Source organism: Hetaerina americana, unplaced genomic scaffold, assembly GCF_022747635.1.
Source record: "Hetaerina americana unplaced genomic scaffold, ioHetAmer1.1.p SCAF_19, whole genome shotgun sequence".
Taxonomy (NCBI): Eukaryota; Metazoa; Arthropoda; class Insecta; order Odonata; family Calopterygidae; genus Hetaerina; species Hetaerina americana.
In genome coordinates this window covers 1,772,729-1,790,320 of record NW_027286752.1, presented here as the reverse complement: position 1 = coordinate 1,790,320, position 17,592 = coordinate 1,772,729, and the positions used below count along the sequence as shown (strand labels likewise).

General features: G+C 38.4%; 1 protein-coding gene across 1 annotated transcript in view; it reads left to right on the top strand.

Annotated features, from left to right (window-relative positions):
- mRpS14 (mitochondrial ribosomal protein S14) overlaps positions 1-9,379 on the top strand; it is a 29,452-nt gene extending 20,073 nt beyond the window's left edge. Inside the window, exon 3 of the mRNA XM_071584408.1 lies at positions 8,953-9,379. Within this exon, the coding sequence (XP_071440509.1) occupies positions 8,953-9,135 (183 nt within the window). The 3' untranslated portion in view covers positions 9,136-9,379. The remainder of the gene's footprint in view (positions 1-8,952) is intronic.
- Positions 9,380-17,592: the final 8,213 nt, after the last annotated feature.

The following is a 17,592-nucleotide window of genomic DNA, read 5'->3' as shown; positions in this document are numbered from 1 at the left end:
CCTTCGTAAGCAGAATCAGTATGAACATTTGAGTGTGCCGGACATAAATTAATATGTCAATAACCTTTCATGTATGTCTCGCGCCTTACCACACTCCCTTGCAGCTACTTGAGGGGTATCACATCGATGTTATTAGATCACTCGTATAAATAAATGTTTTTTGTCTAGTCTACATAGTTTTCATTCAATCTTAAAAATGAGATTGTACATATTTGAGCAAATTTCCTAGATGTGGGCAGATTTTGTGGGTCGATTTGCATCAGACTTTAATATGGGCCAAACGTTATGTTTATTTGACTGGAGTAGAACGATTTTCGGCTTGTTTTTTGTTAAACCTATCGTTGATGTTTTTTTTGTGGAGGTATGAATTTGTGGCTTTTTCATGCGGTTTTTTTTCTTTTCTTTCTAAATTATGAGTGGTGTCCTAACACCCCCTGCCACATGCCCTTGCGGTGGCTTGCGGGGTATTAAGTAGATGTAGATGTTTCGACTTTAAGGCTGTAAATATACTAGTTCATGGTCTGTGGGTGTTAGATAGATGTATTCAGTCCTGATAGAAGCTAAAGGTTGGTATTTCTTTTCGTTGTCATTGACTTTTCGATTAGACCTTTGCCCATAAGTATGTGCTTCAATTTGATTATTGCCATTAAATTGCTGTTTTTTTAAATATGTAGTGTGTGTCAGCAATGTTTGTTTTTATGTTTGTACAGTTTCACTTATCTCCAGCCGTAACGTCTGTTGTGAAGAGTTACGGTAATAATCCTAACCTTATTTTTACCCCTATCTTTGTAGACTTAAGCAGGATAGTAGAAAAATGCTGACGCTGTGTTTCTCTCCCTCAAATCCTTCCTCCACTCATTTATCCTTTCCCAGTTCTGAGCACCCACGTACTCTTTAACGGCGTAAATCACCCAAACTGTTGAGTGTCTTCTGTTCTTCGTCACCACCACTCGGGAAAGTCGTTTCATATATTGGCAAAGTTTAAAGTTGAACAGCACCTTTCCACACTATTGTTTGATATCATCTCTTATCTTCAAGAATACTTTAGTTATAGCACAAGCACCCTTGAAGCCTTACCTCTGGGAGGAGTATTTTTTCATTTAAGTGGTGTTTTATTTTAGGAGGCGGGGAATGAGGAACAAGTTATTTAAAAAGCGATCTCCCTTCGGTGCGCTGGCTGGTTACATGGAGTTCCCTCAACACTTCAATGGCATCAACGTGTCACTTTTTAGAACGCTAACTCTCAGATGGTTACGTCAAACCCGTAATTTATTACGTAAATACATGACTGAATCTATTGACCATATCCGTCAATAATTATATATTGATTCGTAAATGCATTCTATCCCTATTAACTTTTAAAATAAAAATTAATGCATATTGAGTAGCAATTAATTTAAATTGTCCTTAAATGTAGAGTTATGTGTATGGAATTATTTACCGCTTGGACATTAATCCAGTCGATAATTTCCTTTTATACTCGTACTAACTCATTTTAATTTCTTCTTTATGCTAATCCTAAGCATTGGTTGAAGTGTATAACACATGTAGCCATGGGGCAAATTCCTGCTACCTGCAACGTTGGGTCGCATTCCCTGCCAATTAGAGACTCTTTGGGGGTAGAGTGTTTCGTGGTGCATTTTCATGTGGTAGTGATGTTTCAATTTCTTGCTTGTTGTGTCCTGGCTTCCGTGTTGTAGAATGTCTTTCGTGCTGCATCATGGGGTGCAGTTTTTTAGTTGTTTTGCGGTATATGTGTTTGCATGAGTATTGGATGAAGGGATTTTTGCATGAGTGTGTGCGCTGCTGTGGGTGTAATTTTCCGTGTTGTTTTTTTGCATGTGGTATTTTTCTTTTTTACGGTTGGTGACCTAACACCCCCCGCCACACGCCCTTGCGGCGGCTTGCGGGGTATTATGTAGATGTAGATGTAGATCTCTCTTCCAGATCTCACAATTTCCTGGCGCATGCGCTAGAAATTTTACCGGCGGGGATCTCCGTGATAGAGAAAGTGTTTCCGCGAAGATGACGTGTCAGACGGTATGCGTCACATTTCCGTTGACGACTGCTCTTTTAACAAAGGCATTTGCCCCAGAATTGCGAAACTTGTCGCAGGAAATTACATTAATGCATCTCGGTGGTAGGGATCATGACACCGATAAATGTGTGTTTGAGTGGAAAGTATTTCAAATGTCTTGCAGGTGAATAGAATATAATGTAAATTCGGATGCATCTTCAGGTTGACGGTATGATTCCTCGCATTGTAAAAACTTAAGATCGGCTTTACAAGCACTAGTGTCCTGGACTACTTCCGCATTTTGTATTGTCTTATGTGATACTGGGTAACCCTGCAGTGTTGGCGACGTACGTTTTACGTTAATGTATACGCCACTGTGGGTGTAGGTTTGCATGGTTAATTTGATTTTGCATGTGGTTTAGTTTTCTTTTACGGGTGGTGACCTAACACCCCCCGCCACACGCCCTTGCGGCGGCTTGCGGGGCGAATTGTGTAGATGTAGATTAGATGTAGATGAAGATCGTGGCACTAAGGTAATGTGACCCAGACGGGCTGCATAAAAGAGTAATGACCAAAAAATCCCTCTTTCTCCACTCCAAAAGCAGTTATGTGGCTTGGGGCATTGCCTACTTAAGTGCACCGGAGGAATGGGAATCGATAGATATCATAATGAAAGAAATAGATAGCATAATGAAAGAAAACTAAAACAGAGAGAATATTTAAGTGTGTAGAATGCTATTTTATAGAAAACACTCATGTTTCGTTTGAAAATAGGTTGTTACAATTCCGACGTGCTTGTATGTCAGCCCAGCCTTCAGTACATGTTTTAACGAAGATTCATACACTTACTGATAAACATAAGCGGTGTAAATCCTTAAGAATTAAACACTACATTTACACAATACCCCGCAAGCCGCCGCAAGGGTGATTGGCCGAGGGTGTTAGGTCACCTCTCGTAATAGAGAATAAAACCGCATGCAAAGCCCACAACTTCATGCCAATATGTACACACACACGCACAAAATCGTATATATTCGTACACACGTACTTTCGTATTCACGCGCAATATCGTATATATTCATGCAAAAGCCTTTATAACTTACACACATGCAAATGCATTTATTGTCAACTAACATACACATGCGCCTCTGAATATACCTAATGGCTACGCAACTTTCAATCTTGTCCTGACTTGCAAATTAAATATCTTTAATATTTCTGTAATGAATTTTGTTTATTACTAATATGATTCACGATGTCCCGGGTAAAGAATGAGTATTTGTATCTATCTGCACTGGAATCTATTTCCCTTATCTTATTATTGTGGTCTGATATACCTAAGTAGTTTGGGACCATAATAATTCCTGTAGTGTCATTGTTAAACTAATCAATCGTCATCACTTCGTTGCCGAAATAAGTTGAAGAATTAGTTTCGCATAGGAAATAAGTGAGAGATAGTAATGAAATCTTAAATGTGGGAGGTAACAGAATGTGGATTTTCCTTCATCATCCAAATCCATGTTTGACGGTGTTCATTTCTCTACATCCTCTGCCACTCGCGACGAAAAACGGTATTTATGGAACGGTATTAGTCACCCCTGCTGCGGTGTGAAGGCTTGAGGGTGTGTGGGAGCTTGAAGGCCTTCTCCTCCATTGATTTACGCGCGCCACGTACATGTAAGTGGTTAACGTTTTTTTGGTTATCCATAGGATTTTGCTCCGTTCGAATGGCCCGCGGGTTAGTATCTCGACCGTAGCGCAATGGTCCCGAAAATAACGGAAAACGTAAAAATACACCACACACCGTCTGCGAGCACCATGACAAATTGATTCGCCAGCAAACGGACTCTCAGGCCCAAACGCAATTACGACAAAATCTTCTTCAAGAAGCGCTCGAGTAGATTCACCTTTCACTACATTCAAGGACCTTGGCGATCCGGGATTTTTTTCGTAGCTTAATTTGCGTCTTTAGGAAATGAAACCGTTTGAGTTTGGTTACTCTTGTATGATTCTAGCACTTTCTTCCCTTTCACGATGCATAATACTAAAATGCAAAAAGTACAGCAGAATCAGACGTAACCACTCCTACGTTCTTAATTCAAGAATAAAATGTCAAAGCATTATTCAATCGCACCCATTATTGATTGTGTGTGTGTTTATGTATGTGCAAGTACATGCGTCATATAAGAGTGTTTATAAAAAAAGGACCTCCTTGCGGTGGTTTGCGGGGAAATGTGTACACTTAGATAACATATGAATGGTACTTTACAGATTTAAGTGAAGATAGCGGACTTTTGTATCGCGCAAGAGTGAAAAGATGTTTCGTTTGATGCGCTTCTCACTCACTGCCTCATCATCAGATCAGATCATCCTTCTCAAAAATACGCCCTGTGATGTCTACGTAGTCCCCGGGTGAGATTCTTATCCAAAACCTTTGTTAAGTACGCCCCGCACCCCTGTTAAGGAGGCCAGCAAAATATCAGTTGCTCGTTTAAAGTGATTCAAATCATGATAAAATACTGCTGATCCACAGGTAGGAGTTCTTTCTAAGGCGGACTATTGCTGTCCTCTCACGTGCCAATTACTTGAGGGATTTAAATTGCCCAAACTCTTAACCTGGAACTAAAAGATGGGTTGAGGTTTTGCGGGCAAATATTCTTTATAGCGGCGTGTAAACAAACGTAATTCAGTTACAAAACGGTTCACCCCCTTACAAAATAACTTATCGACATTTTTATGAGCATTGATCCGTCCGTGACAAAACTCAGCAAATTCTAGACGAGCGTCGTGGATCCAAGGGGTGTTGCGATCCCCCCACACGCCCATTTTTTTTAACAAGTAACCTCCTCCGGAGCTACGCGCCTGGGTGGCGGTGACGTTACGCTCGCAGCGTTTATTGCAAGGTTCGCCCCCACCCCTCTCCGCGCCCCTCTTTGGCGTACCGCTGCAGCGTAACATGCAATCGCCGCGCCTGTGGCGAAGTAAGCCGAAAGCGGCGGCTGGAGGGGAGGCCAACGGCCGATATTAAAGACCCCTGCGGGAAGGACCCAAGTTCGATCGCTGCGCCGTGCTCCCTTAACGAAAGCAGCGGCGGACAGTTGGCTCTCCGCGCGGAGGGTGAGGTGAACGGGACCGGACGAAGGTCGGGGTCAAGATCCGCGGGAGGTATGCCCGCGAGAGAGGTAGTGGGTTGGGAGGACAGCTGGAAGAGGTGGGGGGAGGAGAGGGTGGGACGGCGACGAGAGGGTGGCTGTGGTCGTGACACACACAACGGTGGGGCCTCCTCCCCTCCCCGTGCAGCGGGATCCTGTTTCCCTCCTTATCTCGCGTTACAATATTCTTCCTTGCAGGTAGACGCGATTTCCCTTCGCGATGAAAGTGGTTCGGGTGCTAGAGGAAACCGTGGAGGGGGAGCCACACGGAGATTTGTCTGGCTCTCCCCCCTCTCATCTACTGGGATCAAGCGGGTGGAACGTTTCGGGGATGCTCAGTATAGGAGGGGAGTCGTGAGAGTGCAAGAGGGAGGGGGGAGAGGGGATAATGGATTTGTATGTAGGAGTAGGTAGTGTGATGCGGTGGATGGGGAAGCTGGCGTCGCGGTTCGAGACCCTCGGCTGCAGCGGCATCGACTTGCTCTCTCGCAAGCTCGTCTGGGCTGCGTACGACACCAGAGGAGGGATTAATGCCCCCTTCCCCTTCCTTTACCACCTTCTCTGAATGACCTTACAGTCTCCTTGGCCTGCAAGTGCTTCGGCGATGGGTTAGCACAGGTTTTGCACCTTCTCCTTCCCCATACCTCGGACAGTGAGATAAGCCGGGAATATACGTCCCTTCCTTTCAACCCATAAACAACAAGATGAAACTGTTGAGCTAATCGGTATAATGGGCATAGGCTCCTAGGGTCTTAATGAAAAAAGCGATTTTACGGAGTGCTTAAGGAAATGGGTTTAGCAATTGAGGCGACATTATTTGAAAGGCTAGTCGTTAAGAGATGGAGCTGCTTGGAGGATTTTTTGAACGAGAGCCAAAAGACAGCCACGTGTTTCGTGGGCTGGACAAGATTTGAATTTCGTAATGCAGTCATGTACGAGCGAATAGGAAACGTATCGCGAGAGCTTGGTTTCGATAGCGAAACTCGATGCTTTTTGGCGTATTTCTTCCGTTTGGATTCGTCCATTTCATACGTGGAACTTGATCATCTCGAAGACGCAGCCGAGAAAGCGATTTAGTAAAGCTAAATAATTTTCATGCGTTTTTAAGGGGCATCAGCGGGAACCGCGAACGCGATAAACCAATTCCGGCCAGATAATGGGTCGGTGAGAAATAATTTATCTCAACTGGCGTACCTGATAATGTCTATCTTTATACATTTTGGAGATTAGGTATGATCTTTGAAATTAATGAATATAATGTTTACATCAATAATTAAGAATTGATATTGCAATTACATGTATAAATCGGAACGATAGATGGTGCATAGAAATTACAATTTTTTGGCTGAAAATTAATAAAAATATTAATCTTGAAAACACTGATGATTTTGTTGGATGAGTATTTCGACTGAGAGTACTACAAGCAATGGCACTGAAATATGTGCGTGGATGTACAAATAGGAATTTGATTGCATTCTTCCAGAATTATCGTTTGATTAAGTCTCTTGGAGAATGGAGTAAGAAGCTACTAGGGTTTTCCACCTATTTTACTAATGGATGGAAACTTCAAGGACAAACAACTACTCCCAATACTAACACTCATGAAACTGCTTTTATTTCAAATTATTGCTTTGGCATAATAGCCTGGGAGTTAGTTTCCTCCTCCCCTCTGCAGTGTGTGACGGGGGGGGGGGGATTCCATACCGAGTGCAAATTATCAAAATTAAATATCATTAAGGTGATAGGTACTAAAAGGGAAGTTATAAAACCCAATGGCTAGGAACAGTTTTTTTACAGTCAAATCCACATGTACAATAGTATCTATATTTTAAGCACTGTTAAATAATTGCTGAATTAATTGCTATTCATGGATAACTGTAAAAAATATTGTTAGAGTTACTTTTTTAAATGACTCTGATTTCTCTCTGTGCACTTGTTGTATGGCGTGATGGAAAGAGTGATGGTAAATTGTGGAATACTTTCACATGAAAGCTATCCCTTCCCAAATTGGCATGACAGTGATTGTGAAAACTCAAAATTAGCATTAAGTTGAATTGGAGAGCATCATAATCCTTTGCATATTATTGGCTGAGGGAGCGAGTGCTAGCAGACAAAACGTAAGATGAAATAAATAGTCTTACAGAAATGTATTCACTGCTTGTGATTTTTGTGCTAACTGTAAATCCTCACTCTAGTGATGTTCTATTGGCATAAATTACTTGCCTGATTTATGCACTTAGTACTATTTGTAACTGTGAAGATAGAGAATAGTTTCAAAGTAAATATGCCACTGTAGAAATATACTACTATCTGAGCAGGAATTCCAGATTTGATTTAAGACACCCAAAATGAGGAACATGATTTCCTAACTTTTCAGAGCCATGCTACATGTTGTATTCATGGAATCATAATCCAGAGGGAAGCTTTTTGCAATACTATAATTAACATGATTCTCTATTTCTTAACTGTAGATCTTCTTCTATGCTTATGGGGATGGTTGCCCCATTCTAAGACATGCCTGTTTTCTTGTGGAACCCAAGGGAGCATCTGGTGAACCCTCATACAGAGCAAACAAAATCATTTAGTAAACCCTTCTCTGGTAGGGTTTCCTAAACGTTAATACTATCAGCCATGTATTAAGCCTTTGGGAAACATCTTTATGGATTTTTTAATATTTATGTGTTTTATTATCAATTTAAATTATATATTTTCATGAAATTTTGAGTTGGTACAGTAAAAGAGCAATGGTTTCTTAGCTCAGATAGCTACAAAGGAAATTATTTTTCTCATTTTGATAATTTGATTGTGGTGGCCAAAAAAGTGACTTTGCATCATTACCCAGCATAGTATGATATGAAATCTGAAATGGGGTGCTTATTAAACCAGACCAACCCTCTAGCTCACGTACTGAAAGGAAAGTTGTTTTAGTTACTGATAAGGCTAAAGCTCAAACTTGTGATCTGTCAAATGTTGGATGAGTATTTAATTGGCCAAATTTTTTATGATAAGAATGTTTCTGACTCAAATTTCTTAGGCATACATTTAAATGTATGCTCTGGATCATGTTTACACTTGTACAGTGCCTTAGCAAGACAATCTATTGTAAAGGGCTTGGGACCTCAAAAATGTTTTGGGAGTGATAATGGGGAGGATTGTACATTATCACCTCTGCTTAATAATGCTTGTCCACCACAAATTGTAAGAGATGCTTTAGAAAAAATGATGTTAGAAATAAAAGTGGAAGCTAATTTCATCAAATTTTGCAGTCAAACCGTTAAGGAAATCCAATCATTGTTGAATATACTTCAGAATCAATACAAGAATGAAGATATATCACATGAAAACTTCCAATATAGTAAAGTGGTAATAAAAATGATGTCCCTGATTTGAAACAGGTAACTCATGTTTAGTGAAATTAAATTGGCACCAATGGAAATAAACTCTAAAAATTTTGACACCGGACTGCACCGGTGGCAACAAGAGTTGAGTTTCAAATCAGGAACATTCCGTGCAATAACCTAGTACATCCATTTTACTCATATCTTTATTTCAATTGTGTCACTATGTATAATTTTGCATAGGTACTTGAGGTAGTTTCAGCTTTCAGTGCATAATATTCTTCATATTTCCTTAATGTTTTTATGCTTCATAGTATTGAGTGCTGGGCGTAATACACATTTCAGTGTGTGATGTATTGATTACTATTGATCTATTATTTTTGTCATGACTTTCTTATTCTTGAAATGTATTTAATCTGCAATTGATACTTATTTATTCCTCCAGGAAATAGCAGATAAAGAGATTGCAGCTCAACCGAGGGATGCATCACAGTCCAGACTTGTTAGAAGATGTGCCATTACATCACGCCCACGTGGTACAGTGTATAAGTGGCGACTCAGTCGGATAGTTTTTCGCCATTTAGCAGATTATAACAAACTTTCAGGAGTTCAGAGGGCTATTTGGTGATATATGAATCTGCTGGGATAATTAAAGCCTATGTAATTACATAGTATTATGATGCAAGTGAAATTCTTTTTAAAGTGACCAGCAAAAGCAACACAAGTTGAAAATTCATTTTCACTAAAATGTGATTACTGTGTAATTGTGAGAAATTTCATTCATTTTTGTGGGTGATGCGAACAGATAATTTTCACCCAGGTAGGGAATATCTTGTATAGATAGTGGAAATAAATTTTTGGTCTTCCTTGCCATTATGTCTTTTCATTGCATATCCCCAAATATGTTACAGCTACAGCTACATTTTTATTTTGAGAATATGCTGACTCTGTATTACAGGTATTACCTGTATCCACACTGTGATATCTGCAAGAATATGAGCAGACAATGTGACGTGTTCCATACTTTTTAAAAATATGTCTTATAGGAGCCAATGAATAATATTATTACGTGAGAAATTAACTTGCAAAATGTCAAATGCTTTTCATATTTTTTCATACTTTTATTTTTAAGAAATAAAGAAAGGCTAAGCTTTTTCAAGAAAGAAAAAGGCTGAGCTAAATATTAAAATGGGAGGGCGAAAACTAGAGCAGGTAGAACAGTTAACATATCTCGGTAGTGTTTTGGACCAACACGGTCAAAGTAGTAGGGACGTAAGGAGAATAATTGCGCTAGGCAAAGAAGCTTTCACAAGGAGGAGGGAGTTGATGACAGGGACGTTGAGTAATGATGTTAAGAAAAGACTCGTAAAAACTTTGATATGGAGCGTAGCTATGTATGGTGCGGAAACATGGTCATTGAAGCAGGAGGATAGACGTAGACTGGAGGCTTTTGAAATGTGGGTGTGGAGAAGAATGGAGAATTGAAATGGACAGAAAAGAAAACAAATGAGGAAGTACTTGGTATGGTGGGTGCATAGAGGGGTTTGTTGGGGGAAATCCTATGGAGGCAGGAAAAGTTGATGAAGGGGGTATTGACCGGCAGCGTGATGTTGAAGACTGTAATTGAGGGGAGAATGCTCGGCAAACGAGGGAAGGGAAGGAACAGGATAGGGATGTTGAATGGGATGAAGGGAGGAAGAAGGTACTCGGAGCTGAAGAGGGACCTGATGCAGAGTAGGATGCTGGATGTTGTGTTTTGCAAGGGGTCACAAATTATTTAATTAGTAATTATGCCCATCCAAAAACCTACCTTAACCGGTAGATTACCTAATAATAATAATTATTTTTTTTAAGAGCAGTTCTTCAGGTTATGGGATGTTTATAATGGACTCTGGCAGTGTGCCATATTGCTCTTTTAAGTCTACCTAAAGTGGCACTAAATATCTATACTAACTGTTACGCTAACTTATTCATTGGCCCTGCATATTTTCTTCCTCCTTTAAGTATCTCCTTTTGTCCTGCTTTCTTTGAATTTCTCACAATATCCACCTCTCTTTCCCGACCATGCCTAGAACTTCTTTATCTCCTTTTCCATCCAATTTACTTTCTCCATTCCTCCCTGCACCCATATCTTGAAAACTTAGAATATATGTTTATCCTTCTTCTGCCCAATAATGGTCTTCTTACTGATCTACATGAAACTGCTTCTCGTAAAGTTTTCACTTGTATTTTCTTTACATCTATACCTAAGGTGCCTGCCATAAAACCACACCTTCTTGTAAATGTTTCTTTACTGAATTCAATTCTTCTTTTGATTTCCCTGCCACTTAGGCCACCCTCATCTGAAACACTGCCCAAGTGTGTGAACTGCTTTAGCTGTTCTAGTGTCTCCCCCAAATTACATTAAAACAATTACAAAACTATGAATCATATTACAGCGTACACGTATTTTCTTTACTTATAGTAGCTGTCAACAACTCCCCCATCTTTTAAACTCCTCTTTACCTAAGAACAATTCTTATTTTAACATACCTATTACTCATCATCTTCCTCCAAAACATTCCCTAACAAGGGGAACTGTTCCAGTTTATGTCCCATCCATTAAATGTTTATGCTTTCATTCCTATTTTGAGAATCTTGCTACATTCATTTTCTTATGGTTAATTCTCACTCTGTACTTATCATGCTGAATCTGTAATACAATCAGTAATTACAGTAAATTGTAGGCTTACTAACTTCATCATCCATAAATTCAATTAATTTGAGGAGTTACCCACCAACTTTCACACCAGCCCTTTCCATCTCTTGGTTACCACTTTCTCCATACATGTGTGTGCGCCCAGATTACTCAGTCTAATGCCTTATCAAAAACCATGAAGCATGCAAGCACATCCTGGTTGTACTCTATACTCCTTTTTCCTAGTGACATTAATTCTCTTGCATCATGTGTGCTCATCCCCTTTCTAAATTTGTAACTGATTGTCTCTTAGTAGTCATTTGCTCTCTTATACACCCTTTTATTAATGGTTCTAAGTACTTACTACCTTTGCCACATAGGTGATCATACGTATACCCTTAGTCCTCAGAGGACTACATGTCCTGTGAAGACTATAGGATTGATGGTGAGATGTAATATTTTCCATAGCAGAATCTTAAAACTCTTATTCTTGTGTGAGAAATTTACAGAGGAGATATTTACATGTGATATAGGTTAGTTAAATTGATTCTCACTATTAAAAAACATAATTAAAATATGCTATTTCACAAGTGATCTACATCTACATCAATACCCTGTGAGCCACCAAAGAGGTGTGTGGCAGGGGGGTGATGCGACAGTCCAGCTGGTGTAGTGCCAAGCTACTGACTGGAGGACATGGATTTGATCTCCCGGTGAAACCTCTGGGTAACCTTAGCTTCAGCCAAGCTGTGTGATTTTTTTAGTTATCAGAACTTCCTGGGAAGCCATAAGTGGCACAGGTAAAGGAAATGGCTCTCCTACCCTTATTTGTGCATTTCACATAGCATTGGGCTTAGTACTAGGCGAGACTTACCCTCACCTTTAAACTAACCTTCAGGTTGATAACTTTGGATACTATTTCACAATTCAGCAGATTATATCAAGCTTTCAATCATCCAGAGGCCTATGTGGTGATGTATGAATCTGCTCTGACAATTTGAAATCTGAGTAATTACAAGGAATGTATTATTCATTTGCTATTTCAAGTGATTTGAAGGACTAACTGATTTAATTCACAAAATTTTTATCACTCGCTTCCCACACTTTTGATTTATTAAAGTAGGAGGTTTATAAGGAATTCTTTCTGAATTGATGTGAAGAAAATATAAATAAATTCCAAATGGAGTAGAGAAAAATATTTTAAGCTTGGCTGAAGAATAAACATTTGAACCATATTAAGAAAATACTATGGAAAACCTTAATTTCTTTACTAGCAAATGGCAATAATTGTACATAATGCTTCCACACTGATGTTGCTTATGTTAAACTACTAAGTTTGCAAATGGAGTATACTTGGGAAATTTCCATAACAGAAGTCATAAAATGTTGGATTTAAGATCAAGTCTGATTCCCATGGTGAAAAGCATATTTTTATTTATTGTTACACTAAATTTTTAGTTATTTTGTTGTCACACATAGATATCACATTTTCAGTTTAAGTCAGCCTCAACATGTTAAGGGATTCTCAGGAAATAGCTGAGATTGGGAAATGAGATGGAAACATTGTGAAAAGTTGAACCATCTCTTTGACCCTTTATAGGTACATTGGGATGGAAATTTTTTAAGAAGAATTAAAATACAAGAGTTGAGGTTAATCACACATGCCCCTTCCTTCGGGAGCTATTTTTTCTAAATAGTATGAAGTGTTCTTTATCAAGATGAAGGTGAATCACATGCGTTGTGCTTAGGTATTTATTGATACATATTCAAATAACAATACTAGATGGGCAAGTGACCACACAGAAATGACTTCTTCATTCCCCTTTTATTAAAGTTGTTTTTGTAATATTGGAAGCCCTAGGATCTTTAGTGCAGTGGTATTGGAAAATATAGACATTGAAGTATCAAGTCTTAACATAATTGTTCTTAACTTCAAGTCTGGGCCATTATACATTTTAGAACATTTTCATTTCCTTAATATTATAAAGACTACTGCAGAGAAGTGTTTAATGAATAGAATAAGTTTTCATTTATGGAAATAACATGTTAATAAAAGTTAACAATGATTAATAGGAAGTATTCATGATGTCTTAGCCATCAGTCTACTGTGCAGATGAGTGTACTGACAATCATGAATTATAGTGGAGATATATGCACAGCTATCTAGAAAAAATTAAGTAAAAGGAAGGGGGATCTATTTATATGCCTATAAAATGCAAATTAATTCATGAATATGTACAGGTACAATAAGCACTGCAAATTGGGCAAAATATTTGTGTTCCATCATCCTCATTAATATGGACAAAAATATAAGATTAAAAATGAAATCTTTGTTTTATAAATGGTTCACGTTCCAATCTAAAGGAAATCTTCTGAATTTAGAAAATAATCCAGGTTCAACTCTACCCTCAACATGACTGCTGCATTCCACTCAATCCTTGAAGTCAATATCATTGAAACATAGAATCACAATCTCTCTGCATGTCTTAAATTTTCCACTTATGAACTTTTATACATTTATTTACACCAATTTCATCCATCAGCATTTTAACTTGGCATTCCTTCTCAAGAGGAAATAAATTTGAAAAACACAATTGCCATGTGAAAAAACAAATACTATAAAATGAACTGGGAAGTATATGATAGTAATGCTTAGAGGTGAAAATTCCACTAAAATCAATATTGGATTGACACATCACAGTGCTGTAAGTTATTGATACAGCAAAAACTCATCTCAATAAGATTAACATGAAGGATCTTTCACCTGCATTGATTCAATCTAAAATGGTACACATACTTGCATAGCCTTTGAAAAGGAACAGTATTTACAAACCACAAGGACATTTAATGGTTCAAAGAATTTTGCTCTTTTTAAGCACCACCTGATATTAGGCTGAAGAAACATTAGGTCTGGGCATACAAAGCATGGGTGGGTTGGAGCAATACAACGGTTGAACACAATATGCCAAAACATAACGGGCTTTCACACACATAAACCAACAAGTGTAGAGCAGAAACTTTATTGGGTGAAGTTGTGGGGGAGTTCAGGAGTTTGGAGTGGCATAACAAAGTATTCCAAGGAGGTGGTTAGAGGAAAGAGCTCAACTATGTACATGTTTGCTGTCAGGGTTAGGTATTAGAGATGTTGTTCGCAGGACAGAAAATCAGAGGGAGAGAGGGCCATTGTCTTGGCAGGGACAGCTGAGCCTGGCTGAGGAGGCAGGGGACATGCTGCAGAGGTTAACGTTTGCATCTATAGATGATCTTACAATTGCAAGTTGTTCAAAAGCATTAATCCCTTTAGAGGTACATATTTGTAAAATTTCAGATACAATGTGGTTTTGTGAATACAGTCCTGTGAACATAATGCTAAGAGGTGAGATCTGTCCCTAAGACTTCTGCATGTTTCTTAAACCTTCTGCTATTCTGTTCCACATACACCTTATTGAATGGTTACAAGTATATCCGGCAACCTTGACTTAGGTTACAAGAGTTTGCCTTGTGTGCCCATTAGCTTTATTAAATTATTAATACAATTGTACGTGGTTAATTCACGTGTGAAAAAGAGGAAAAAAGGTTCCCTCCATTTCCTCGACCTATCCATTTCTAAAGACAAAGACGGGTCACAGTATTCCATTTTTAGGAAAGAAATGTATACAGACCAATTAATTAATTCCTCTTCAAGGCATTGCTTCACCCAAAAGCTTTCAGCATTTCATGCAATGATCCACCGTTTAACCGCTATCCCTATGTCAAAATTCAATGTAAATAAGGAACTTAATGTAATTAAAATGTTAGCAGTAAACAATGGTTATTCAGAAGATCTAATAAATAAACTTCACTGGAATAAACTTACAAAAATAGCCTTAGGCCACATTTACAACCCCGAACATTTAAAAGATCCCATTGCCAAATGGCGGAGAATACTATATCTTGGGACTATTCGTCAAAAAGTAATTAAAAGTTTTCCTAAAGAAAATATTAAATGTGCCTTTTACAGCGGATCATGCCTTAAGAACCTGATCTCTCACACTAAAGTCAAAGTACCCAAAAACAAGAGGAGTGTATGAGTTAAAGTGCTCAGATTGTAGCACAAAGCATATTGGGCAAACAGGACGGAAATTTAAAGAAAGGATTAAAGAACCCCAACATGTGTAAAAAATAATAACATAACATCCCTCTTTGCAAAGCACCTCATCGAAAGTAACCACAACAGTGACTTTGTGACAAAAATTATTCATTTTGAAGAAAAAGGTCAAAGGCTCGATGCTTTGGAGCAGTTAGAAATTTTGAAATGTGTCCGTTGGAAAGATGATCTTGCCAACGAAATTTTGTATCCCTCCCACTCCCCACTTCTAGACCTACCACTCTTCTAAGTCAAAAATGTAATTCTCTTTTCTTCCCAGCTACATTGTAACCTTTTTACCCCTCCAACCTCCCTATCTGACCAACCCCCCCTCCTATGATCAGAAGGTATGTATAGCCAGCGTGCTTCTATGAGGACCACCTGATGATGACGTTCCACGTTGAAACCTGGTTCGTGTTTTTGAAATAAAGTGTGTGGAATTACAAAGTCAATTATTTCATTACATTTCAATATGTTGTGCAAATTCCATAAAGTTACGCCAGATACAACAAATCTTAGGACAATTGCATGATCTTAAATATGGAAATAAAAGTTAAAAAAATAATGTGGAAGGAACTACCCTTAGTCTCCAGGGTATTTTTTTCTCCTATAGAATATGATTATAAGGGCGATATCTACATCTACATAATACCCCGCAAGCCGCCTCAAGGGCGTGTGGTGGGGGGTGTTAGGTCACCAACTGTAAAAAAAGGAACAATACCACATGCAAAACAACACATGGAAAATTACATCCACAGCAGCACACACACTCATGCAAACACATACCATAAATTATAATTGATTATATAATTGATTGATATAATTAATTATACCAATTCTGGATTTGAATTTCGAATAATGCCCGAAGATTTCAATTACTGAGCAAGTAGGGCATACTAGAAGACTAAATGCCTGACCATGATTGTATTTTAATATGGTAATGTGGTAAATTAAGCCTCTCGAACACTGACTTGGATGATGCACCTTCAATTTTGAAAGTTTGATCCTTTAGTATTGACTCTGATGGCCATTAGAAATGAACTCAAAAGTCATAATTTCCACTACACTTGCCCAAGGTGACACAATTTCCAGCACCTGTATGATACGATCTTTCTCTTTCATGGCATTCTGCAGCCACCCATTGCCACAGGGTATTCAAAGAACAGGAAACTCCTAGCTCTCCAGTAAAGGACCACAAAATGGCTTTGGCAAGCAATTTATTGATGTTCGATGATTCCTTTTGGAACCCTTGAACCATGTAGTCAGGGGCTAGATTTTTAGATCAGGTTCAGAAATTTTCCAAGGAGCAGTATAATTCTTTTAGATAAATGAAATTTGTCCTCCCAAGGACTACCTTAGGGGAAGAAGTAATGCGTGGAGTTTGCATCAACAATCTTTGTGGAGTTTGATTAACAATCTTTGTTAGGTAACATTTTACTCGCACACTCCTTAACAATGCCCACAAACATTACCTACCTCTCAAAATAACTACTAGATTAAGTCCCATGCACAACAAATCAAGTGAGTATTGTTGCAATAGTATTATTGTTCCTTTCCAACAGATATTCAAAGCTTCAACAAAATGGATCCAAAATTAGTCTAGATTTATTTACATTTAACTTTGGAAAGAATTAGAAAATTTATTTTCACTTACTTGAGGACTTGGACAATACTGCTTTACCTTTTGTCATACACATATATGCATTACTATGTAGCACTTAGCATCTTAATGCAAGTTTACTGCAAGACAGACGCAAATTTGAATTCTTAGTTTAGACTGCCAAATTGGTGTAAAAAACTGGCAGCCAACAAGCAGTGATATTAGCTTAAAACTGGAATGTCTGAATAGAGGAAGTATTTATAATTGGTTAATTGTTAACGGGTGTTTTGTATATTTAATACCATCTGAAATGACTTTTTCTGTAAGTTTTACTTGAACTTAAAAGGATGACCATCACTGAGTTTATTTAAATTGTGATGCAAATTATTTATTTTGAGACCTTGGTACATAGTTTTACACTTATTATGCTACCAGTAGACTTGTTACCTCTGTGGTAAATCAGTCTTTCATGAACGGGTGAGAATATGCATGAGTTTCTCTCTGGTCAACTTTCAACTACAGCTAATTTAAATGAAAACCCAACGGAGAAAAAAGAATGCATGCTGAAAGGGGCAATCCATAACTGTACAGATATTTCACAGTCTCTCACGTGGGTGCAGTATGCAAAAGAATCTCCAAGGAAAAAAAGAAGTTCAATGTCGACTAGAAGTGGTTACCCAGG